This window comes from Embiotoca jacksoni, unplaced genomic scaffold (assembly GCF_022577435.1).
Source record: "Embiotoca jacksoni isolate LCO1_2020_lvr unplaced genomic scaffold, fEmbJac1.0.p SCAF_14, whole genome shotgun sequence".
Taxonomy (NCBI): Eukaryota; Metazoa; Chordata; class Actinopteri; family Embiotocidae; genus Embiotoca; species Embiotoca jacksoni.
In genome coordinates this window covers 2,045,629-2,070,841 of record NW_027185274.1, presented here as the reverse complement: position 1 = coordinate 2,070,841, position 25,213 = coordinate 2,045,629, and the positions used below count along the sequence as shown (strand labels likewise).

The 25,213-nt window shown below is 39.6% G+C and overlaps 1 protein-coding gene across 5 annotated transcripts in view; it reads right to left on the bottom strand.

Moving 5' to 3' along the window:
• Positions 1–5,961, bottom strand: part of LOC138197005 (chloride channel protein 2-like) — a 156,665-nt gene extending 150,704 nt beyond the window's left edge. For all 5 annotated transcript variants that reach the window (XM_069147441.1, XM_069147443.1, XM_069147442.1 and 2 more), the window contains exon 1: positions 5,712–5,961. In XM_069147441.1, coding sequence (XP_069003542.1) covers positions 5,712–5,762 — 51 coding nt within the window. In that variant the 5' untranslated portion in view covers positions 5,763–5,961. The remainder of the gene's footprint in view (positions 1–5,711) is intronic.
• Positions 5,962–25,213: the final 19,252 nt, after the last annotated feature.

Here is a 25,213-nt window from a genome sequence, read left to right as displayed (position 1 = left end):
ACGCACACACACACGCACACACACACACACACACAGTTTCACTTCTCCATTCTGTCGTTTTGGTCAGTTTTATTTAGAATAGTAACACATTCCTGATCATAAACCAGAAGCGGATGGTGTCCAAAAATATGCCTGAGCAGAACTTTCTTTCCAATAAAAGAAAACTACAGCTACAACTCAAACGGAGCAGTTCTGTCAAAAAGAAGTTGTCATGTTGGTTCTCTCGCAGCCAAAAGATGAACAACAGGAAATTAAATGTCTTTACAGCTTTTACATGCCAATATAAACACTTTCAAATCCTTTGAATGTATTTGTAGGACACCTTATCTCTCACCTTATGGCTCTTATCTGAGTTACTGAACATCTTCCAGACTCACTCATCACATAAAAACAAAAAGCATTGACACATCGTCATATGCTGTGATGACCAAGACACAAACACACACACACACACACACACACACACACACACACACACACACACACACAGCTGAGTAATAATAACAGCGAGCAATCAGAGCCAGCGAGTGAGACAACAGGGGAGGAGGCGTGACGCCCGCCTGGCTGTCCGACAGTGGCCGGATAAATAGGAGGAACATGAAATGCAACGAGTGAGGACTCACAGGAATGAATGAAAGGGGGCGTAACGACCGGAGCAGGACGCAGGGACACAACTATGCCGCACACTAATGATCTGAGATTATGCAACATTTTGCGATGTGCAAATACAATAGGAGAAGAAGAACAGGTGTTGTCCAACATAAAGCCGAAACCTCTGAAAGTTGACAGGAAACTGATTTGATAACAAGTATTCTACTTCAAGCAAAATATTTAAAATAAAAAAATCCACTGCTTTAACACTAAAACTGAATATCTTTGGGTTTTGGACTGTTTGGTCGGACACGTCGCGTTACGGGCATTTTCTTTATTATGACACAAATCATGACCAAAAGTTTAACTCAATAAAACAATCCACAGATTAATGAATAATACAATAACATAATTGTTAGGATCCTACAATCCCCATGATGCAACGTGACAGCATCATTTGTTGCCAAGAACACACCTACATCTTTTAAACTCCAGTTTTTGACACAGACTTGATGACATCATCAGGATTATTTTTAGACGCTCCTTTTATAGCCACAAAAAAACATAACACGGCTTGTGTTAGAGTCATGGAATCATTCCTCATGATAAGTAAACTGATGTGTGGAACACATTTCCATCCCATGATTATCATTATTCAGTTAATTATTACATGTGCCCTTAGTTTTACTATTAAATTGGAGCAACACCGAAAAACAGCACTGCCTTTTGTAGATTAGAAAATCTGCTGACTCGTCATATAAAGTCATAAATATTAGCCAAACACTTCTGATGAGGTTACAGCTGGCGCCACTGCACAACACTTAATATAACTTTACTTTTCATTACATGAAAACTCAACAGCCAACCTGACACAGATACTGTTTAGCTGCCATTTTCAAACAATATTACACGTGATTACAATTTTTAACCTCTGTCAGTGCAGCATTTTATTACAGATGGTTCACAGATTAATGAGGTGACGTGTGGCTGGCGAGGTCATCGATTTCTGAAGGTCGAAACTTTTACTTTTTGATTGAAGCTGTGGATTGTTGATAATGCTTAATAAACGATGAGTGTATCAGAGCCTGACTGATTTATCTGTTGGACTATTTTATTAGCCAATAAAGGCATATCACAGAAGGGCATTTCAATATATCAGCACATATGTTGGCCGATGTTAAAAACATTTTTAACAGAACATAATACAGAAAAAGACGCTTGGTGTAATCTAGAAATTGTTCTACTTGTAAATTATAGGATTTTATAATTTTTACATTTGCACTTTTTCAGTACACTGATGTCATGGACAATAAAGTTGATCATAACATATCTCCGTCACAAGTTGTCACAACAACAGATGGGCATTTCAATCACAAATACAACTCGATAGTTGCTTTTGGAGTGCCATACAATTCTTCTTCTCCTGCTTTTGTTGTTTAATGACAATGGGCAGACAGCTTTTTGGTGCATTACCGCCACCTTCAGACAGGAGTAGTGCATTACAACGAGGCGTCAGTAAAAACAGGGACCAGCACTGAATCAGCTTGTTTTTGTGTTTTGTATTGTGTTATATATATATATTTATTTATTTATAAAAAAATAAAAAAATAAATAAATATATGTATATATATATATTTTTTTTTTTATAAATAAAAATATATATATATATAACACAATACAATATATATATATATATATATATATATAGAGAGAGAGAGAGAGAGAGATATTTGGGGTCCAGTGACAGTAACACACAAAACAAAAAGAGAAGAAAATGCAGACTGTCATTCCAGTTCATGCAACATAAAGATTATGAACAAAACACACAAAGGAAAAACATAAGATACATTAGAGATAAGGAGACGATACAAAACATCCACCATTCAATATTCATAATATATATATAAATATATTTATAAATAAATAATAAATATATTTATATTTTATATATATATATATATAATTATATATATATATAATACATATACATTATAATTATAATTTTTTTTTTTGTATAAATCTTTTTATAAATTTAATATATATACATTTCTTTTCTTTTTTTATATATATATTTATAAAAATGTTATATTATTTGTTCTGTGCAGGTGACTTTTCCTGTATTGGCGATGTGAAAGCTTGTCAAGGCTTCAAGTCAAAGGGTTTTTCGACAGACAGTTTTGTGTTTCAGTTTGGGATCTTTACAGGAATCTGTAACCATCCTTTTTCTAAATATCGTGTATATTATGTGGAATCATGCTTTGTCTGGTAAATGTTGTGGACACAAATCCAAGTCTAAACCTCACAGTAACCCTGACAACCGACCAACCAACTGGACCAGCTGGACAAATCATCACTACACAAGTGTTTGATAATCACGTTTTGGTCAATATATCGGAACATTTAAAATTCCTACTGTTGATGTTGACCCCAAAAATCCAGTGTCATTAAAACGCTGGTGTGCAGCCTTTAAATAACAAGAATTTATCATACACCACCCAAACAAGGACAAATCAGGATTTCAGATTCTGGCAGATATGAACAAAAATGAGCTTCATACAAACACAACCTGATGCAGCAGTCTGAACCGACAATATGTTGAGGCTGCTTTTACTTTGGAAGTGCTCCGTACTCCCGGCCCTGCCAGCGTTTCTGTACAGCCAGCCTTTCAGCCTCTCTCACAGCCAAACTACACTGGCCTCTTTGAGCATCTACTGCCCACAACAAAACCCACACAACCACCATGACTGCCAATATCACACAAAGACACCATGTTACTACAACCCACGGTGAGGAGATGGGGGGCCGGGAGAGAACTCATTTATGTTAAAAGGGGTTATTCTCACACTGAAGCTATTTTTATTTGATTCTATTTAAAAAGCTTTCAGTTTGATTCTGTAACCATCATCCAAGCACAGCAGGGTAAACTGACATTAACAAAAAAAAAAAAAGACAAGGTGATGAGGAATGTTTTTTTTTTCCCTTTCAGAGAGCCGGAGGGCCGAGCACGAGACCCCACCGGGGTGACGGAGCGTCCAGCACTGAATCAGCTGGTCACAAGTTGTGTAATCTCTCACATAAACACACACAGATTAACAGCGCACAGAGAGGCCGGGTGGAGAGGGGTGTGTGTGTGTGTGTGTGTGTGTGTGTGTGTGTGTGTGTGTGTGTGTGTGTGCGTGCGTGCGCGTGTGCGTGTGCTTTTCACAAAGAAACTTTTTCAAGGAAAGGAAACAGAGGCCCAAAGAAGTGTTACAGTTGTGGCTCTTCTTAATTTAAAGCCTCGATGCCACTGAATGGGTGCAGTTGGCCTATAAAACCAGTCTCTTCAAATAGCAGATTCTTTAGGTCTGACAGAAGTTTTGTCAGGAAAAGTTAAACTAGACAATTACGCACAGCACACGCACAGCACACGCACAGCACACGCACAGCACACGCACAGCACAAACCCCACCCTTAATCTTTCTGAGGGGCATGCTGCAAATCTGTACTGCTCATAGTGAGATATGAGAACCTCGGGAGATCCTTTAGGATGAGAAAAATAATAAACAATGCAGCTCACGCCAATCATACTTGACTATACCTGTTAGAAAATGTACTGTATAAGAATGTAAGATTCTATTTCTACCTCAATAGCTCACCAGGTTTTACAGTTAATTGCCAAGAAAGTCCTCATGGGGACACATTTGTGAAGTGTGTCTGCAGGCCCTAATCTGAATCTGTTCGAGGGTCTGTCACATGTTTGAGCCACCTGCTGTCTAAACTAAGTCTAATATCGATGATGCAAAGTCCAAGCTGCACGAACAACATCTAGAATTCCCAACATTTGCATGCTTATAAAGGTAATATAATGCATGCTAAAAGAAATGACCTGGTGAAGGCCTGCAGTGACCCCAAACACAATCACTGTTCACACCAGCAGCCCCTGACAGCCACCATAGCAGTGGACACCTGCACAACTCTCAGTTACACGCATGCATGCATGTAAACAGCAGTTTGTCTCAGCAACAAAGCAGCTGAACAACAATGAGCTGATCTGTTGCCAGATGATGGTGGCTGACCTCAATGCAGCCTACACACAGAGCGTCTTGCACACACAGTGACCTCCATCACCACTGTACTCATTGACAATCATGCACATCTTGCAACACATCTTTGCAAATCATTATGCGGGTGTTGTAAATCCGGCTGACACACAAAGCCCATGCTGCATTTCTCGAAATGTAAACTTTTTAAACCTCCACATTGCAACAGCCAAACGTGTGTCTTTTGGTTGGACCAAGACGGGGTGTAGAAAAGGCCAACTGGTTGGAAAAGTGGATGTTACGATAGATAAATCAATGCTTGACATAATAATTTGCATGCCGAATTAATAGGCACAGTTTTTACATTTTAACACAGCCTCACAGTAATTTCATAACGTGCCTTTGCGAAAGTATACACTGCTTTCTTCAAGAAGTTGGTTGTTTTACTATTGAGTTTGGCCAGAATGTCGTCATACGAGGGGTAGGGCTACCTGTATAGGTGGGCTGCAGCCAAATCCAGATGTTATGACAATAAGGACGTTACTACCCGTGCTATTTGTAAAGCTAGTAGCCAAACATACTCAACATGTGGTCTTCAGTAGCTTAGAAACGTGTCCTTAGCTACTTATGTTACATCACAAGGGTACAAAGGGACAATTAAGGACCCAGGGACACTTTCGCCATGCTCAGCGGCTTCCGACACCACGAACCTCGCCTTCGTTCACGTGAGCGCACAGCAGGTTGAACGTTTCAAATCGGACAACTTTTACTTGAGCCTCGATTAACCACACAGACACACGCTCACGTCGATATCCCCGGAATCACGCACGCACACGGTCATATTCGGCATATTCATATTACACTTCAGCTCATTCACTTCACTTAGAAGACAACTTTTTGAATTGTTTGTTCACGCCGCTCGCTTGTCGTTAAGCTAGTACCAGATGTGTACCCAGCACGCGAGACAGGCGGCGTTAAATTGAAGGATTTGTCCGTGGAGTCTGGTGCGTCTCTCCACGCAAAAAAAAAAAGGGGGGGGGCATGTACGTACAGTGAGGCCGGTGGACAAAGTTCAGAGCCGCAACAAGTGAGACTTACCAGAGTTTGTTCATACTGCAGCGCCCGCTGGTCTGACCCGTCCCCCGCCATGGCTCTGCTCCGTCTCTACCCGGCGACTGGATCAAAGATTTGCAGCTTGGAGGTGAGAGGGAAGCCGGCAGCGAGATCTCTCTCTCTCTCTCTCTCTGTGGGCTCGCTGATTAAAGCATTGGAGTGACTTGGGTTTCCGTGAAGGAGTTCGCAAAGGGAACTCCAGCCAAGGAGTGCGTCCCGGTTACAGTAAGTTCCTTCATTTTATAGCCTCTGGTCCACAGCGAGCTCTCCACAGTAAGGCGGGACTTGTGCGTTTTGAAGTCGGATCGACCCTCCCATCGGGAACCGCTGTCAGTCAGGCCAGAAGGAACTGACTCTCGGAGTCGTTCACGAACATGAACATAAACAAATTCATGTTTTGATCGTTTTCTTTAGGTAAAAAGAAACAAAAAGCCCAAAATAGCTGCTATTCGCGGGGAGTTACCTGAGTCCAGATGTATAGATCCTCCACCACACCCACGGGTGTTAAAGAGCCTTCTATATTTGAATATATAGTCCATGTATGAATTATTTTTGATCAACAGTGTCTTACGGCAATATTGCATGAAATCACTGGATTTATTGAAAGCCAAATAATGTGAATAACTATAACAATAAACACATGTGGGCTGCCACAGGCTTCTTCTAGGCCCTAAAAATAACAGACAAGTCAGTCTTCAGTGACACAAAGAAGAGGAGTCCTGCAAACTGACTATGTGGTCCCTGAATACCCCTCGTCTCAATGTCCTCCTGCCTGTCTGAGATTACGCAAAGCAACAGTCCTTTTCTATTCTGCAAGTTTTAAAATGTTATTGCAGGAAAAGCAGAGGTCAAACTACTTCAGTTAACGCTGGCTCACATCCATTAAGTGTCCCAGTAAACCATGACAGTAAGCCTGAATGTACAAGAGCTGGAACTAACTCAGCTAAATGGAATACAGCCCTTTTTAATGGGCTCATTACACGTGTGTTTGTGGGCCGAAATGACTTTGAAAAAGACGAATTGATGCGTACAGATACTCTGATGACACTAAATATGCATAGAAGCGCTTGGTAGGCGGCAGTTTGTAATATCCTGACTAAATTCATGAAAAATAAAATCAATCAGTCAGTCAACTGGCTGAGTGTTTCAGACCAGATTGAAATATCTCAGCAACTATCTGATGGATTGGCATGAACTTGCCTAATGATATCCGTCCTCCCCATGAAGCCTTGTGACTTTGGTGACCTACAAAATGAATTGGCACAAAAGTCCCGAGGCCGCTTCCACCATGTTCACGTGGCTTGGGCCCCTTTGACATCTGCAAGTATCTATGAGCATCTGTACACAATTTCACGGCAATCCATCCAATCGCTGTTGAGATATTTCCATCTGGCTTGAAGCACTGAACCAGGTGATGTATCTGCAGATGTTCCCATCCACAAAGCTGATGCGCTAGCACAGCTAAAATTATGCACTGAAACTCGTAGATCTCTGAGGACGTATTTAAATGACAGCGATGTTGGCATTTAAGTGAAATGACTGACAGCTTTTGGATGTTCAAGCCCCACTCAGAGTGAATTGTGCTCAGGGGAATCTCTTGACATTTCATCGAGCACCATCATCAAGTCAAAATTGTATTTCGCTAACATTTCATGGGCTGTTTTATAAAGCTCAGGCTCGGAGGGAAGTTTGTCCCCATGTATTTTGGTATGTACAGCAAATTCTGGTCTTAGGAATAAACTCTCTGAGTTCAAATCAACTCTGTTTGAGTGTAAATGTGAGACTCTGAAGTGAGTGAGTGAGTGAAAGTAACTCTTTTCTTGGACTTAAACCTGACCTCTAGTGGGAGTTTAAACACAAATCATATTAATAGTATAATTTAACTTTTACCTTGAGTTGTTTTAATGTGAACTAATTCACAGCGTTAACAATCAGCACTTATATATATATATATATATATATATATATGTATATATATATATGTATTATTTGACACTTAAAATGGAATCACACAGTAAAGGTTTAGGATAGAAATGACTACAAAATAACAACATATTTGTCATACATTTATATTTTACTTTTATATGTAGTTACAAGTGTGCAACAATTACTGCTGCAGCAGCACTTAAATGGAGGAAGAAGCTAAAGAATGACTAAGATCGACTATGATGTCCCGACCCTGGAACGAGGGTTTTGAATTAAAGCCATATTTTATGTATCATTATGTCATCATTATCACTTTTTTAACAAAAGTAAATAAATGTTCTGCCCATCGCTTAGATTTAATTTGGTTTCTTTATTCTCAAAAGTTACAAAGAAATAACTCAGGCATGCTGGGAAATGCCAATACGGCAACAAAGCTACACAGTAAACACCGGGAGTGGAGTTGAATCATCCTCCTCAACACCACCAGCGAATGATCACTGAAGTATTACTCTGCCAAACACTATTTACAGTATATTCCACTCCAGAAATGACGAATCCCATCAACCTCAGTTGTAAATTGTATTTGTAACTTGCAAGCAAATGTTAGCATGCTGCCACACTAAACTAAGATGCTGAACACGTGATACCCACTAAACATCATCATGCTGTCACTGTTAGCGTGCTGATATTAGTATTCAGATTAAAGCACGACTGTATTTAAGTACAGCCCCAGAGGGCTGCTAGTGTGGCTACAAACTCAATATTTTTTAAATAATATCGAGTTATCATTTTCGCCAGAGTCCAATTCAAAAGATTATGCCTCGAAATAAAAGTTAGAGAAACACGGAGCCAAGTTGAATCCACGGTGGTTTTTATCAGAGCTCAGAAAACTCAGTCTCACTCTGAACCTTTTCAACTTTATTCAGACACAGTTCTCCAGACAATAACCAGATATCTCTACCTGAGGTCAAGCACGTGTTCTATGTAATTTGTCTCCGGCAACCCGATACTGAGAAACTGAAGTGTTTAATGTTCTTTTGCAGTGTGAAACAAACACTGAGAAACTATTCATAGCTGTCAGCGGGGAGTTCAACCTGAGATGGAGCGCTGCAAAAATACACACTTGAGCCCACACTCGAACCGAACGTGTGCGAGCTGTCGGACGGAGCAGGTTAATCTTTAGATCCGCACCGCTTTGTGAATGTCGTTTAAAAGCCTTTGTAGTCTCAGGCCGCGTCTCGAAGTGCTGCCGTTTTTCAAGGTTACGCAAGGGTTCTCCCATTCTTGAAGCTCATGACTCACGATGGAAAATGACTGAAAGTAAGTGATAAGCCGAAGCACTGATGATCAGCAACGACCATCCCTCCATTTTCCACCAATTATCTGGATGTTGCGGTGGCAGCTGGCTTAAATAGAATTTTAACGGAAAATATCTTCCTAACCACATCCTGCAGTTCTGACTGGAGTGTCCTGATTTATTCAGAGGCATACATGATGCCCCTGGGTCGGCCTTGTTGTCTCCATCTAAGTCAAGAACACTTCCGTAAAGAGGAGGCCATGAAGGACCCCTCTCAGATGCCCTCAAGAAGACCCTTTTGAAGCAAAAGAGTCCGTGTTCAAATCTACTCAAGACGGTTGTGGACCGATTTTCAAAAGAAAATCAGCTGCAGCTTGTTATCGAGGGTTGGAACTTGCAGTGATTGGTCATCTAAAACATGAATCAGTCACCGCATCTCGCCCTCAAGTCGGAGTTATACTTCTGTCCTGCAATAAAGCGCCTCCGACAGAAGAGCTGATTTGTATTTCAGCAGGATTTCAGCACGGCAGCAACATCGGACAGATTTTGAGTCCATTATCAGGCCACAATGGGTTTAAATTATAGACCTCAGCCTGGAGTTATAGCATTTCCATTCTCCCGTCGCCCTTGTAATATAGAGAAACAATATGTTTAGCCTCGCTATCGACAATTTCCACAGTCATGAAAGCTTTGTTGGAGAAAATGCAAGCTTTTCTTTACCATCCATTGTCCAGATGTTTTGTTATATCTTTAAGGACGTGCATGACTGACGTGACTTTAAAGCCATAGATCCCCTCACAGCAACCGCAGCTGTTGCTACAGTGTAAGCCTTCAATGCTAAACAGCTAATCCAACTTCACTCACAAATATACATAATACAAACGTCATTTTTCTTTATTTGGGCCAGAAATTTGCTCCCAAAGTGGAGGGCTGAATACGCCATCTTCTGGTGTGAAATGACACAGCTTCTGCTCTGTGAGCTCTAACCCTCAGCCCACAAACTATACGCTCAACTGTAAACCGCTGCACTCCTCACGCACATGTCACATGATCAACATGTGCGTTAATAAAGTTTGAATAGAGTTTGATGAATTAAGTCAGAGTTTTCTGGAGTTAAAAAAAATCTCCTTTGGGTTTCCACTAACTCAGTTTCCTGGATGAAACTTGTAAACACAAGACACGTGTATTTTTACTGTATTTTTAAATGTATTTTAAACAGACTGTGGCTGCAGGTTTCTTCACTAATTTCTTAATGTGGAGTTATTACAGCAACCACGTATGTGTCATCATGAAGGAGAAGTTTGACATTTTTTAAGGTCTGTCAGTTGTCCATATGAACACTGAGACGAGTGTGGCACGCTGCAGTCAGTCCTGCTCCTCATATCAGCCGATGACATTCCTGATGTAATAAAATCCTCTATGGAAATTAACTCTAACGTTTATCTGAACCCACTGTGACGAGTCTAGAGGACTTTTATTCCCCTTCACTTCCACTGAATTAACAGGAGAACTATTTTCCCAATCAAAGCCGGTGCCAGTGTTCAAACCACATCCTGAATATTATCATAAGAGACACTTGAAGACTGACTTTAAAAATACAGCAAACCTTTTTCTTTAATTCTGAAATTTAAACGTGGCTTCGCTCATGAATCAGATCATTTGGCTAAAAACTTGGATCCAAGCTGCAGCACACAGTTTTCTGTATTCTGGAGGAGTCCCTGTTGTGTTTGTACGAGGTGCTGACCTTCATCCCAAACACTTTAACCTCACGTCCAAACGATCAGTGCACACAGTGCATGAAAACAGTTTTATTCAGTAACACTTTTATGCAAATGTGAAACAAATGCACAATTAAACAGATGAGTTATAAATACTTGCCGAAGCTCTGACCTTTACTCTGAAGGTCTTCACCGGTCCTCCCAACCTGTACTCAAATTGTGCTCAGGTGTCTGTTACCTAGTCCAGCATTAAACTAGCCACGTTGTGAATGTGTCGCAGCAACGTCGGTCCACATCATCAAATATGTTTGTTTCAAAATATCAGCTCCCAAATCGAGAGATGTTTTTTCTTGGCCAATTCTTTTCCTTCATCCCGCGTCCTCATCATGTGATCATCTGACTGGCTCTCATCCCAGGGCGTGGAAATGCTGCCGCTCCGCCGAAGCCCACCGACGTCTCACACGTACACACAAGCACCAAAACCATGTGGTTAGGTTGAGGACGAGATTGCGCTTTGGGTTAAAACAGCGTTACACATGTAAGCTAAGTTACGTAAATTAAATATGTTGCTACAACTGTAACTTTTTGCTTTCACACAAACTCCAACTCCAATCTCTTGAAAGAAACCTTTATATTTTATTCATCATATGAAGACAACTCAACTCTTTATTCTTTGTCAAAACTTCTTTCTTTGACACCTCAGTCTGAAAAAATAATCTGAGTTTTACTGTGAAACTAATATATTTTGATCAAAGTAGCTGTGACACATTTTGATGTGAGACTGAACTGATACAAAAGTGAAGCTGCATATTGGGGTCTATCTGGATCATCCTCTTTCATTAATAATAGATTTTATTTCTGGTGCAGAAGGTGGAAATAAAACTTTCAATTTCTCACATAAGTTTGTTTTTGAAACATATAAATAAATAATTTTAGTTTCTATGACTTTACATTTACTTCTACAGCATAATCATTATTTTATGACCATTGCTGCTTGCTTGCTAATCAATTAAATGAATTGATGCCATATCACATTGCTGCTGCTTGTGCTCAGATCAGGACACTTTATTTTTTCACGAGTGTGTTTCAGATCTGGTTCGGTGACGTTTGCTTGTTCCACACAGACGCAATCCCTTGAAGTGTCTGAGGTATTAAAGTATAACAGTGCAGCGAGAGAAGAATGATTTTTTTTTTGTTCTTATTGGAAGGAAACCTCCATCAGAGATCAAAAATATGAGAGCTGGAAAAGTACTTGAAGTGAGACAAGTGCTGTGAATACCAGATTGAAGTACTATAACCCTGAGACAAACAAACAAAGCCCTGATATCCCTTTATTTCCACTCTCTTTTCCTTCTCTACTTAATGCAGAACAAATTTAAAAGAGTTTGTTCCGTTCATACTGAGGATAATGTAATCACTCAGCGGCCCCGATACAAAAGCTAATGACTTTTGTTTGACTGGGTGACAGCTTGTTTGCTGGAGGCCTCTGAGTGTGACAGATAGAAGCACGAGGGGGAAACACACCCACAGGATGGCAAATCACACAGCTGATGCCAAACGGGTTGATGATTGTTTCTCTTTTATAAGGTGCTTATGAAACAGATTGTGTGTGTGTGTGTGTGTGTGTGTGTGTGTGTGTGTGTGTGTGTGTGTGTGTGTGTGTGTGTGTGTGTGTGTGTCCAGTGTTCTGTTATTAGCAAAGGAAAGTCACCACGGTATGGTCGAGGACTCTCAGCATTCCAGAGTCAATAAACTAAAAGTTAAATCAAACATTGACTAAATGATGGAGTGCGTTGCGCAACAGAATTGGCACATTTCTTGAAAGGTAATTGGTGAATGGAGGAGCGGTGACACTGCTGAAAGTCACAGCTCTATGGCTCTATGTGTGTGTGTGTGTGTGTGTGTGTGTGTGTGTGTGTGTGTGTGTGTGTGTGTGTGTGTGTGTGTGTGTGTGTGTGTGTGTGTGTGTGTGTGAGAGTGTCGGGGACCTTTTTGTGACAGGGGCCGCTCGGCTGTGACCGTCCTACTCGGGGCCAGATTTCTTCTTTTCACATGGTCTGGTGTCGACAAGACGGATCAGTGTGGCTGCGTGAAAAAGACACCGCAGTTCACTATTTCTAATCCTCTTTTGAGTTCAGTGGACGTCGTCCAGCAGGCCGGTCTGCTCTCTGGTAGGCCGAGACAGAGCCGCTCGTTACCAGTACAACAGTGCGAGTACCATTTTCCAGTCAGTTCTACTTTACCTGTAGTTTCAGTTTATGTGACTTATACACTCCAACTACACTTTATTTGTCGCTTCTTTTTTAGTAATTACTTTTCAAATGAAGCCTTCAGTGACCTACCCAATACTTTTTTTTAAAAATTATTATTAATGTATTGCTTAATCATTATTCATTCATTTGCATTTTTTTTTTTTTATTACTTACGAAGATAATAACACAAGTTTTCAAATCTACCAAACAGTTGTGAAGTTCACTTTAAATCTGATGCTTTTATATTTACCCATTTGTGGACAAGAGAAATGTGAGAAACATTTTTTAAAATGATGAAAAATTAGAATAGTCCCTGTGTGATGAATAATGTCCACAGCTAACCTCGTATTGGAATTTTAGTTTTTTACTCAATGACAAGAGAAATGTGTAAAACTAAATACATAAATAAAATCAATAAAGTGAGGTGGTTGATGTCCACAGCTGTTCCTGTACTTATATTTAGCTTTGTTCAATATCAGTAGGAACAGAATCACATCATAAATTTACAACTGAGATAAAAATCTCAATAAGCTCTCTAAAAAATGAGGATTTAAATTTATTTTTTTTAAAAGACGATTTAAAATTAATAGATAAACAAGCTAAACAAAAGATATGTTTCTGTCCGTCCTGAAACTCGGTCTGATTGTGAAAACTGTGGTGAACCACAGGGCTCCGTCAGTTTCATCATCACTGAACATGTGAAAACAGGGCAGAGGACCATTAAAGGAAAAATAGATTTTAACATATAATGAGATTATTAAATATCACATTTTGTTCTGTAAAAATGTTCTTGAAGTCAATAACATAACTATCAATAATAATAATACATTTATTTATGTTGTGCTTTTCAAAACACACACAAAGCACTTCACATACACTTACAATACAAATCAGCAATGCAGCCGGTGGAGCGACTAGAAGCCCAGAAGCTGCCAGGAGCCCATTCAATAAAACTCTGGAAATCTTCCTGTTTTTTGGAGCATGTTGGTTAAAAAATAACTTCTCAACAACAGGAGATAAATTCTTTTACAATTATGATACCTAAATATACACTTTTTTTCCCCGCCTTGTGTATACTATTTGTATTTTGGGTATCCTTATTTGTCTTTATTGAAGTGTTCCAAAATGACATGTTTCGTTAGAAATGAAAAGGGTATTTTCTTTTTACCTATTACTTCGACCTGTTTATTTTGAAAAGGAAGAACGCATGCTGGGAAATTCTAATTTGTTGTCCACGAGCCTTCTCCTTGTCATTTGTGGCAACATGTGTTGACATTGTGACATTTTTCTCAACGGTTCAACCTTTAAGCAAGAAACTTCAGCAAAAGGACAAGAATTCAGTAGCATGGGTCAAATGTACGTGTGTGTGTGCGCACAAGTGTGCAATTTGTATTTGAGGCTACTGGGCCGATATGAGGAAAAATAAGTGCACCGGGGACAATCACAAACAAATGAAATGACTCTAGGGGTCCTATAATGCCTCGTAAATAGCTAACCCTAGTTTCAAGTGTTTTCTAAAATTATGATTGAATTTTTCATGACTTGAGTGCGGTGACCAACCTTCTTCTTTCTTGTTTCCAGCTACCAAAACATTTTTAGACAAATGAGAAATGGGGTGAAATATTCGTCTGCACTGGCAGATTTTTTTCAGGATTCAGGTGAAGGAAATGTAAACAAAAATCCCTTCTTAAAATGATCAGACCAGATACAATATCAAAAAACTACTTACTTTTGAATGCATCACTAGTAACAATCTTGCAATGGAAAAGAGGCCATTTTACTTAATGAGTACTTTTAATCTTGACAATTAATGAGAACATTTTGCTTGTTAAACCTACTGCACTTCTACAAAGTTCATCCTTTAATAGGATTTTGAAAGTAGAACTTGTATTTCTATAATGTCAAAGTCAATTTTATTAGTAATTCTCCCAAATGTGCAAGACATAGAGATGATTAAAATAACATCACTCTCAGATCCCGGTGTTGCCATATAAGTACTTAGAAAGACAAATATGAAAACAAAACAACAATTCTGGATAAATCTAGGATTAAAAAAAAACGGACTAATAAAAAGTATTATGAACAAATGCAAGTTTTGCAAAGATGTGAGTATATTGTATCAGTTTACGTACAAAGTGTCTGGTGCAGGATTTAAAATATGATTATCAGCAATGTGTTATTACTGTTTGTACTTAAAGGACTTTTTTCACTACTGCTGGCTTTATTTTTCCTACATTCACATGAAACACCATCAAAATGCTCCAAACCAGTCGACACAAGAAAGATAAAAGTGCAATAAAAGTAGACAACATGATGACATTTTGTCCTTTTAGATCACTTTAGCATAAAATAAGCAGCGTTCAATGTAAAAAGTTTTTTCCCTTTTTTCTCAACGTTCAATCGAAGGAATGTAATAGTTTGTCAAAATCAATGAACTGAATTAAAACGTTTTCTCTGGAGCTTTCAACCCATATAATAATCTTTATCAAGGAGTTTGCTTGGTCAACATCATGTGATTGAAGTATCGTACTTCAGGGTGGTAAACTTACGGGAAAGATAGGACCTCTACATCTATTGTCTACTACTGGTTTTTGATGCTTGATATGAGTAGACTGAATCAGAGTGAGTAAACCTCTTCTGCTGACAGAATCCATGAAATGCTCTTAAAAAAGGAAAAGATAAGACACTTTCACACTCTTATTACACAAGAAGGAACTATTCCTGCTGCTGCTGTGATATTTATACCTCAAAATGGTTTATGCCGTTTGAGTTGCGAGGCGTTCAAACAATTCAAAATACAGAATTTCAACCTGGCTCGTATTTCGGTCGGTGAGTGTAAAGGAGTTAACAAGCTGATAAACATGACTGAGTCAACCATATCAGAGGTGGATTACAGACAGACTTTGTTTTCATTCTTGAAATGACTGTTAGATTTCCATCGAAATGAAAGTGCTTCACTTTGCATAATTCTGTCAAAAAGAGACATCCCAGTGTTTAGAGAGCAGCAAAATCAACATAAAGTCTCTGACAAAAGATAACACAGTCTGACGATGCTTAAACAGACTGTAAAGCGAGTTGTGAAATTCCGGTATTGCAGCTTTGTCCTTTTCACTGTGCTGATAAATGTTTTTTATAATCTCATACCGGACCTGTCAGAGTTAAGCTTTCTCCTTTACCGGGACAAACGAAGCTTATAATAACACTGCACCTACCAGGAATTATATCAGCGACCTTTCTTCTGTTTTCCTTCACCGTCACACAAGTTGTGACAGACATAATAACAGCTGTATCTTTGGGAGAATAGTCATTATTCCCATGATGGCTACTATGGGCACAGAGAAACAGTGAAAAACTCAGCAGAAGTGTTTGTAGCACACGGTGAAGAGGGTCGGATCGAGGCTTAGCAACAATAACTAAACACAGGTGGTGTTATTTTTTGTCTTTTCAAAATCCACAATATAAATCAGAAGTGTAAACTGCCTGTATGTCTGATGTCTGGTAGGCTGCAAATGTTAGCATGCACAAAACTAGATTACGTAACTTAACCAACATCCCAGCTAGACATATCTTTGTTCTAAAAACACTCTGAGAATATCATGCAATGTTTTTGGATGAATTAATTTCCCTGCAATTCCCAGATTGCTCCTCTTAAAGGTTGGATAATATTGTATTCATTTTTTTCATAACATTATCAGAACATTATGACATCATTTGTAAAATATTTCAGTGGCAATTTTTTTTAAAATATTCATAGATGTTATTAGGCTATACTTCACAGTAGGATAAGATGCTGTAAAAAGATGACACAAATGTTTTTAGAGAATGTTAACCTTTAAGAAAAACAAACCAAATATTCCACTGAGAACTGAACTTGAACAATACATCATTTATATCTGCGGTTGAGGTCCCATCACATTTCATTGGAGCTGCTTGTAGGATGGTTGAATAATTTTAGGTTGGACAATTTTTGTGCCACACAGGCGATATTAAAGAAGATTTAGACAAGGTTTAAACTTCTCTCTCAAGTTCTCTTTTTTCATGCTTCAAACTATTTCTGTCGCCATCCAACCAACTGCAACACCATAAATGAGAGAGAGGCTGCCTCTGTGATAACTCTCTATCTATCTATCTATCTATCTATCTATCTATCTATCTATCTATGTATCTATGTATCTATCTATCTATCTATCTATCTATCTATCTATCTATCTATCTATCTATCTATCTATCTATCTATCTATCTATCTATCTATCTATCTATCTTTATTTCTGGAATGGCCTCTGTTTTTATCACTACTGAACTTTACCACCATCTACTGGATTTTAAGATGTACTGCATTTAGTAGGAAAATGCCCCATCTCGTAAAGTTAATGAAAACAATCGGCCTCGTGATTTCGATCCGGTTCTCCTTTGGCCCATGCTGAAGCTTTTTTTAATTTCATAGAAATTAGGCTGTAAATCTTCTGACAAACCAACAAAACATAAAAACACAAATTGCACCAAAAACATAACCTCCGAGGCCGAGGTAAGAATGGGGCTTTTGTGCATGGCTAACTGACGGGTATCCCAAAAATAGGATCCCACATAATTGTATTTTAGGTATAAGGAAGAAATCCTATCTTTTAATTTATTTTTTTTAACAAGCTGTACGTTTATTAACCTCTGAAAGAGTCAAACTTTGTTCTGAGTATTATTATCGCTTCGAGCTTTGTTCCTGTCTCATCCACGAGTGGTTGATGTGTGGTGAACCAATTTAAAAGCCTTTCTTTTCATTCTGACCACATGTTATGCAGCTGAGGGTGCTGCTGCTTTGAACCAGTTTGATTTGTATCAGACACTCCTTTCTGGACGCTAGGTTTAATTTTTTAATATTTGTTCTGCTTATGCATGATCCTTCACCAATACACCCAGAAGCACACACAGTCTCCTTTGACCGGAGCTATTTTCCTAAAATCTTTATTATTCTTCCCTGTTGCTTTCTTCGGTCTACTTTTGACCTTTTCTGACTTTAAATGCTCTTTATTCCTCCTCTGCCACTTAAATTGTTTATTCTTGGTTTGTCTGAGTGTGTTTATGCATATGCATGTTGTGTGCATATATGTGTACTATTTGTGTTTGTTTCATGCGAAGCTACTCTCCGCTTAAGCATGTGATGTTGTTTGTTTCAGGCTTGGCACTGTTTTCTTTTTTTTTTCTTTCCGTCTGTGCCGTTTAATAAGTGATTATATCAAACTTGCGATCTCGGAGGCTTCCTCCTCCTCACACCATGTGGAGGATTCACAAATATCCTGCAGCTATGTGTGCCTTTGGATGGTGTTCCCAAGTTCACAAAGTTGTTCAAAGTACTGTCACACAAATTGATCATTTGCAACAGTGGAGTGTGCGGCAGTGATGTTCTGTGATTGTAACAATTAGGTTCATTCATACCATGAAAACACTGACCCCCTTTCTTGACTATGTACACTATATACATACCCTTTAAACCTGTGACTTTTTGTTGATGCCTCCTGGCTATTAATATACCTCCTGTTCATGTTTAGTATCTCAGATGACACTGAACACATATTACAAAAAAAAATAACAGTACAATGCTCATTTCACATTTTTCTAATTTTAAAACTACAGTGTGATCTAAAAAAAAAAAGGCTGTAAAAACTCCAAAGTGAATTGCAAAATGTATCACTGGTCACCGGACCAGAGGCTGCAAACCTTTTAAAAAAGGAAGGAGAAAAAAAATGCATGTCAGCATTGTTACTGAGGACCTGATCACAGTGTGCAAAAGCAGAGAGAGTAATGTTAAAAGGCTTTTTTTTTTTTTTGTAGACTCAGATCAGCAACAGGGAACGATTCACTGAAGGCAAACGAGAAGAAAAATGGATGGAGCACGCATGCAAGCAAAACCAGAAACTGAGATCTGAGGCTGAGATCTGTAGAAGACTGTGGCAGAACTAAGGCCTGGGGTGCTACCTGTCACGCGCTGCACAGCTGCGGCTCGTTAACGTGTGTGTCCGCACCAGCTCCGCGTCAGCTCCGTGTGCTACCATTAAATCGATAAGTTTCCCTTTGATAATGGAAAAAATCAGTAAATTATTTTTTTTGAGGTCGAACAAGTGATGAGTTGTAACCAAAAAGCAGGCACTTGGTTTTTGTTTACCTTCGTGCAGAGCGAGACACACACACACACACACACACACACACACACACACACACACACACACGCACACGCACACTGACACCGAGGCGAGAGAGAGCACCGGGAGCATCTCCGGAAATAGTGGCCTGACTGGCGGCATTGATATTCTTCACCTCTAATTGGTTCGGCTTAAGGACAAAAACAACTAGGTTCGGGAAACGTTAGGGTCCGGGTAAAAAGAGAAAGCCTTCGTTGTCATTCCTACAATAATAAAAACACACAGTTCTGGTTTATGGAACAGTCACGGTTAACAGAAAGGCTTGAAAGTTTGAAATTAACAGCTCCTGACCAAAGTCCAGCCTTATGCATCCACACATCCCTCCACCCTGACGACCTCATCCGAACTTCTCAACACCGTCACAATAAAATGGAACTGTAGGTCGTAGTAGCGTCTCACATAAGTGACCTACGGGGTCGTTTTTTATGGGAGGGCAATCTCGTGGTACGACACCAGATGACACAATTAGTAAGTGACTGAAAATACTATTGACTATTGTGGAATCTTCATGGTGTCTATAACGCAGACAGATATCATAGTAGGTTATGTCAAGTGTTACTATCAACATGAACAATGGCTCTGTTGCATTCAAGTAACCCCTAAGACATGGCACCTTCATGCTTTTATATTGACCTGTGATTGTTGTAGCATATATTTTGTTGTTATTTGTTTCCATTATTTTTATGTAGCAATATTATTTCTGCATGTAAACTTTGGATTTTCTATAGCTGCAAACTTTTATCAAAGTTGTCAGGTGGAGGCTTCAAATATGCCCACTAGGTTTTTTTTGCCTCGCCATGCACTGCACTGAATTGATTTATTTTGTAAAATCTTGTGTTTTTAATTTGTGCAAAATAAATCAAAATCAAGTCAACATGCACTTTACCAGGACCCTCAAACTGAAGCAGCTAAATGGAACTCATTATTTTCATTATCTAAACCTGTTCAATTTCTACTGTCACATGTCAAAAAGGGGAAATATTATAACAGTGGGATGAAGGAAATGACAGAAAAGATGTAAAAGTAAACAACTACTATTACAACCAGGAGGTGTACGAAATTGTAAATGTATGGCAATAGAATAAATAATAATAAATTATAAATGTACTCTGAGGGTGAATCTGGTAAATAATATTGCACGAGGAGATAAACAGATAAATAATCTGATGAGAAATGTGTGCTGGTGGTCCAAGACTGCAGGGTGAACTGAGATGAAAAACAGTGTGAGACCAGGCAGGGTCGGTACACATAATCTAACCCAGGCGGTGTACACTGAGGACATTACATATTAACAGCCTTATGGATTACAACACCACATATCTTCCTCTGAGCAGTCTCTGTGTACATAGAATACTTTTTTCTCTTCTTTTCAGTCGATTTCTATTCACAGTTGACAATAATAGCTTCTCTCAGGGGGTCCAGGATCTGACCGGTGAATCCTACTTTACCTCGGGCTGCTGAGGTTGACTGATGGAACGTATGGAAAAGAGATGAAAGACCATGACACTCACGCACATTTCCCACATTTGTTTTCCACCCCGTTCTGTCCTTGTCTAGATTTTCACCGTTGCACCACCATCTAACCACCTTACACTGGTGACGTGCTGCATTTATGCTGCTGTGATCCCCTGATGTGATTTCAGGTTGCCAGATGAACAGCTGGGTGCTCTCCTGCTAAGCGCTGATAACTCAGTCATCAAAAACAGTCATATGTCACTTGCTGCAGTGCTCCATTGAACACCTTAACGTGACGCAGTGTTGAGAGACGGTGTCTGCAAATAGCAGAGAAGCGGTCAAGACGCTCAAACGGGACATTCTCTTCCGCCCGGTGTGCCTTTGAAATCCTGTCCATTAAAATGACAAAAACGATTGGTGGCAAGGGACTACACCCACCGGAAACAAGTCTGACCTTGTACAACCACTGTTGTACAAGCAAATGTAAACTGAATGGGCAAACTACCAAGATCCCTCAAGTAATCCGAGCAGGGTAAAGAGTTTGTCCACTGTTCTGAGGTTCGACGATGGGTCAGAACTTCCTTTCCAGCAACAGTTTTCCCCAGAAAGCTGAGAACACTACAATAATAATACTATACATTTGAATTAATGTGAATAATTACCTAATATTTCAAAGAAGTAGCTAATTTATATCATGCAATACTCATAGTTTTAATTCAATCTTATGATACAAGGCTATTAAAGATGTTTTTGAAGAGTTTGTGTGTTTCAGGACCCTCGGCAGCTGCACAACTCCATACTGGAGAGAATGAATAATTCAGGCAGCAGCAGACTGACCATCTGGAAGTTGTGGAGAACTGCAGAGGACCAACAGCCAGCACCAGGAGGTCTGCCTGGTCCAATCCAGCAGTACACTGAACACTGCCAGGATATGAACCACAATCCTTGTCATTTTTATGCCATAAAACACGAACAACATTGTACATGTTGCTATGTGACACATCTTCGAGTGTCTTGAAGTGTAAAATGTATTAACATCATTATCCTTATTTTGTAAAAGTGAGAAAAAGAAGATATTTTCCCAGGATTATATTTTTAAAGCCTCTTAGCGATTAAAGCAAAAATGACACTGAGTAGGTGGACAAAAAAAAAAGTTTACAGAACTGTAAGCAAATCTGAAAAGGCCTGTCATGCATGTAAAATAAGATCATTCCTGCTCATTTATAAGGCTCGGTGGCTGGCTGTTTATGTAACTGCAGGGCGAAGAGAAAGACAATCAATCTTAAGATAAGTTATAACAACAGGTCTATCTACTCCAACAGGATTCACAGCTCCACCTGGTAAAACACGGCTGTACCGTGACTCACAAATTTGTATTGAAAGGCAGAGTGTCTGACTCAGTCCACAAAGTATGGGATAAAGTGAGAGTCTTATACAATATTCCCCAGCAGAAATTCTTAAAATAATGTCCCAGTCCAATCTCTAGCTTCTGTTTTAGTCTTTTAGTGTCACTGTGGTTCTAGAAAATGTCTCCAAATTACAGAATCAGCGCTTTCTGTTTCAAAAGAGGTAACAAAAAAATAAGCTGTTAAACAATGTCGGTCTTCACCCAAACATCTAAAGAAGAGAAATAGCTTCTGAAACAAGGTGAACATCAAACCTCACTGCCAAAATAATCCATTAAGATCACACTGATTCACCATATCCCCCCAAAAACTTAGTATTCATGTGAGGACACTGGCCCTTATTCATCAAGGTATTGTGTGTCCACATCAGATTAATGAAGCCTTCCAAGCAGCGAGCACAAATAAATCATCGTTTAAAATTTGTCTTGACATTTTTTAAGGGAGGCGTGGCATTGCAAAATATGCATAAATATGTCCTGAAAGATGTACATTATTTTACAATAAGCGTGAAGGTAATCTTTATCATTATATAATTCCAATGGTTGTCCAAATAAGAAGTTCTGAACAGATGTGAGTCAAACCTTTTTTTATGGCTCCAACACAGATTGAAATGATAAATACGGCATTTGGCAATGTAACAAACTGATAGTTTGATGAATGAAAGCCACTGTCTTTCTAAGAACCTCGGAAATCAATTATGGACAGCTTGTAAACTATGACAATGCTGCCTCTCTTTTCATCTGTTCATAAACTTTTTCTCTGTCATATAGACTTACAGTCATCCTCTGCAGACCCTCCCTAACCTCAAGCCTTTTTCCCAAACAGCAAACACTGCTCAACTTGTGCCACATTTTGCTCACCTCAAATACATTTTTAAAAAATGGATGGAAAAACTCAGCAGACGCTACGAGCGTGTTTGTCTCGACAAGTTGTAAAACTCATCCTGACCTTGGCTCTAGCCGTCCAAGATGCAATGAAGACTTTTCAAACATGTTTCTGGGTTGTTTTAGCCAAAAACAGCTTGTAGTCGAAGCACCTTGCAGAGCGAGTCAGATGATGAGCAGGATCCAATTAACAACAAGAAAACAGGGCTGTGGAGGAAGAACTGTAACGGAGACACACTCACACACACACACACTGACTGCTTGCACAATTTGAGTGGATATCACATTTCCGTCGTGCCAGTTAGAGATCCCTCCAATGGAAAACTCAGACTCTGTGATTTTGCACCAAACATAAGCAGCATGTTGCCAGACAAGAATAATGATATTGGATGATTCAGCAAACCCCCAAAATGTTTTCATTGCATTTTGGTGTTTTTGAAATTTTCCTTTTGACAATATCTGCGTATGGCAGCAGCGGTGAAGGTAAAGTGAGGGATCATTGTTAAGATTTCTTCCAAAAATATGATGACAAGTTAACAAGTACAGTCAAGCTGATGTTTTTGATACTTTAGACATTTGAATTTTAGATGAAATGAAGATGGAAATTTACTGTTGGATATTTATTATATGTAAATACATATACACAAGGGTGGACCAAAAAGTTCAGGCCCTGTTCCTGTTGCATGTGAATGGAGCACAGCACCGTGATGTGCACAGAGCAGGGAGAAGCTGTAACCTTAGTGAGGAAGTCGCATCACTTGATCAACATTAGCACCTGCGCTACACACGTTTTTGTGACCACTTGTGAATTCACCATGGACCTAAAGCATTAGCAGAGGTTATATTTTCTGTCAAATGTGGGAAATCAGCAATAGAGACCCTTGAAATGCTTCAGAAAGTCGAAAGCACATAGGGAGGTGTTTCTGTATTTTTAAAAGGAGCAGAACCTCACTGTCCAAAACCGATGAAGGTGCATCAGGTCACATGGGCAACTAGATGGGTTTTCTTTGACATTCGTGGGGCTGTGCACCGTGGATTCGTCCCACAGTGTCTCTCAACATCGAGTTCTGCTGAGGAAAAACATTTTGAACTGTGGCATGATGGCACCACAGCCCTCTACCCCAACCTCCCCTCTTCACCAGATGTGGCTCCCTGCGTCTTGATTCAGTTCCCCAAAAATTTTACATGTTTAATGTGTGCAATCAGGTGCTTTTCTGCTCCCACGTTAAAGACCAGATATTGATGTTGATGTAGTAAAGTGATATATGATCAGAAGCCTGCAAAGTGTTTTATTTAGAAAATCGACCAGCTACTGTTCTGTTTTTGTGGCTGACTCCCTGCCCGGCTGATCTACTCTGTGCAGCTTGACGTAGTTACCTTCAAAAATAGAGTAGACACATATTTTTAGCAGAGCATAGAGTAGAACAGCTTCTCGGCTGCCTCTGAGACGCACTGCAGGGTGTCTGGTTGAATCACAAATGTGATGAGCTCTCATGACTGTGGTCGCAACCCTGCATCACGGCAAAAGGTCAAATAAACACGCCGACCCACTACAGCAAAATGTGAAATTGCCACGCTTTGGCCTGTCTAGGTGTGAAAGTTACACGTTTCCTTGTGGTGGACGAAAATGAAACCTACTGCATGCGTAGAGCCTTGTGATTTACAAGAATATCAAACTTAAGCTACTGTACATGGTTGGGATTTCTAAATAATCACGTGGTTGGGGTCTGGAAAACAAAAAACAACTGAACAAAAATGTTGTCACCTCCTGGATATAAACCGCATCATCCTGCATGGCAGTCTGTGACTAATGAAACACAGCCACCGCTCCTGCCACCTAATACTGCCAAATAAATGTCCTTTGTTGCCTCTGTTGCAGGACATTGGTCACATGATCCCGCGTCACATGACATTTACGCGCGTGTATGTTCCACGTGGCTATTTCACGTTTTACTGTAGTGGAGCGACGTGTCTATTTTATACTTTCCCGTGATACTGGGTCGGTGTCGGAGCAGAAATGCAACGCAGCCGGTCCCCGGTGGTATCAGGCCTTGAAGTTTAACCCCTGACCGAAAACCAGTCTGAATTCTGAAATATAATGCTTTACCTTTTCTGGTCTGCCTCTGTGTTGCCAAAGAGGAGGCGGGTCACCGTAATGTGACTCTGAGATCATGTTTCTGACCTGCAGGCTGATTTATACAAGAACACTCACGAACGGCAGCACACAGTGCAGAGACGTCCATCTGCAGAAATATATGACATTCATTGCCAAGTGGTCTGTTACTCTGTCATGCACATTATCCTGAGGGCAAATACATTCATACACTCATACACACACACACACACACACACACACA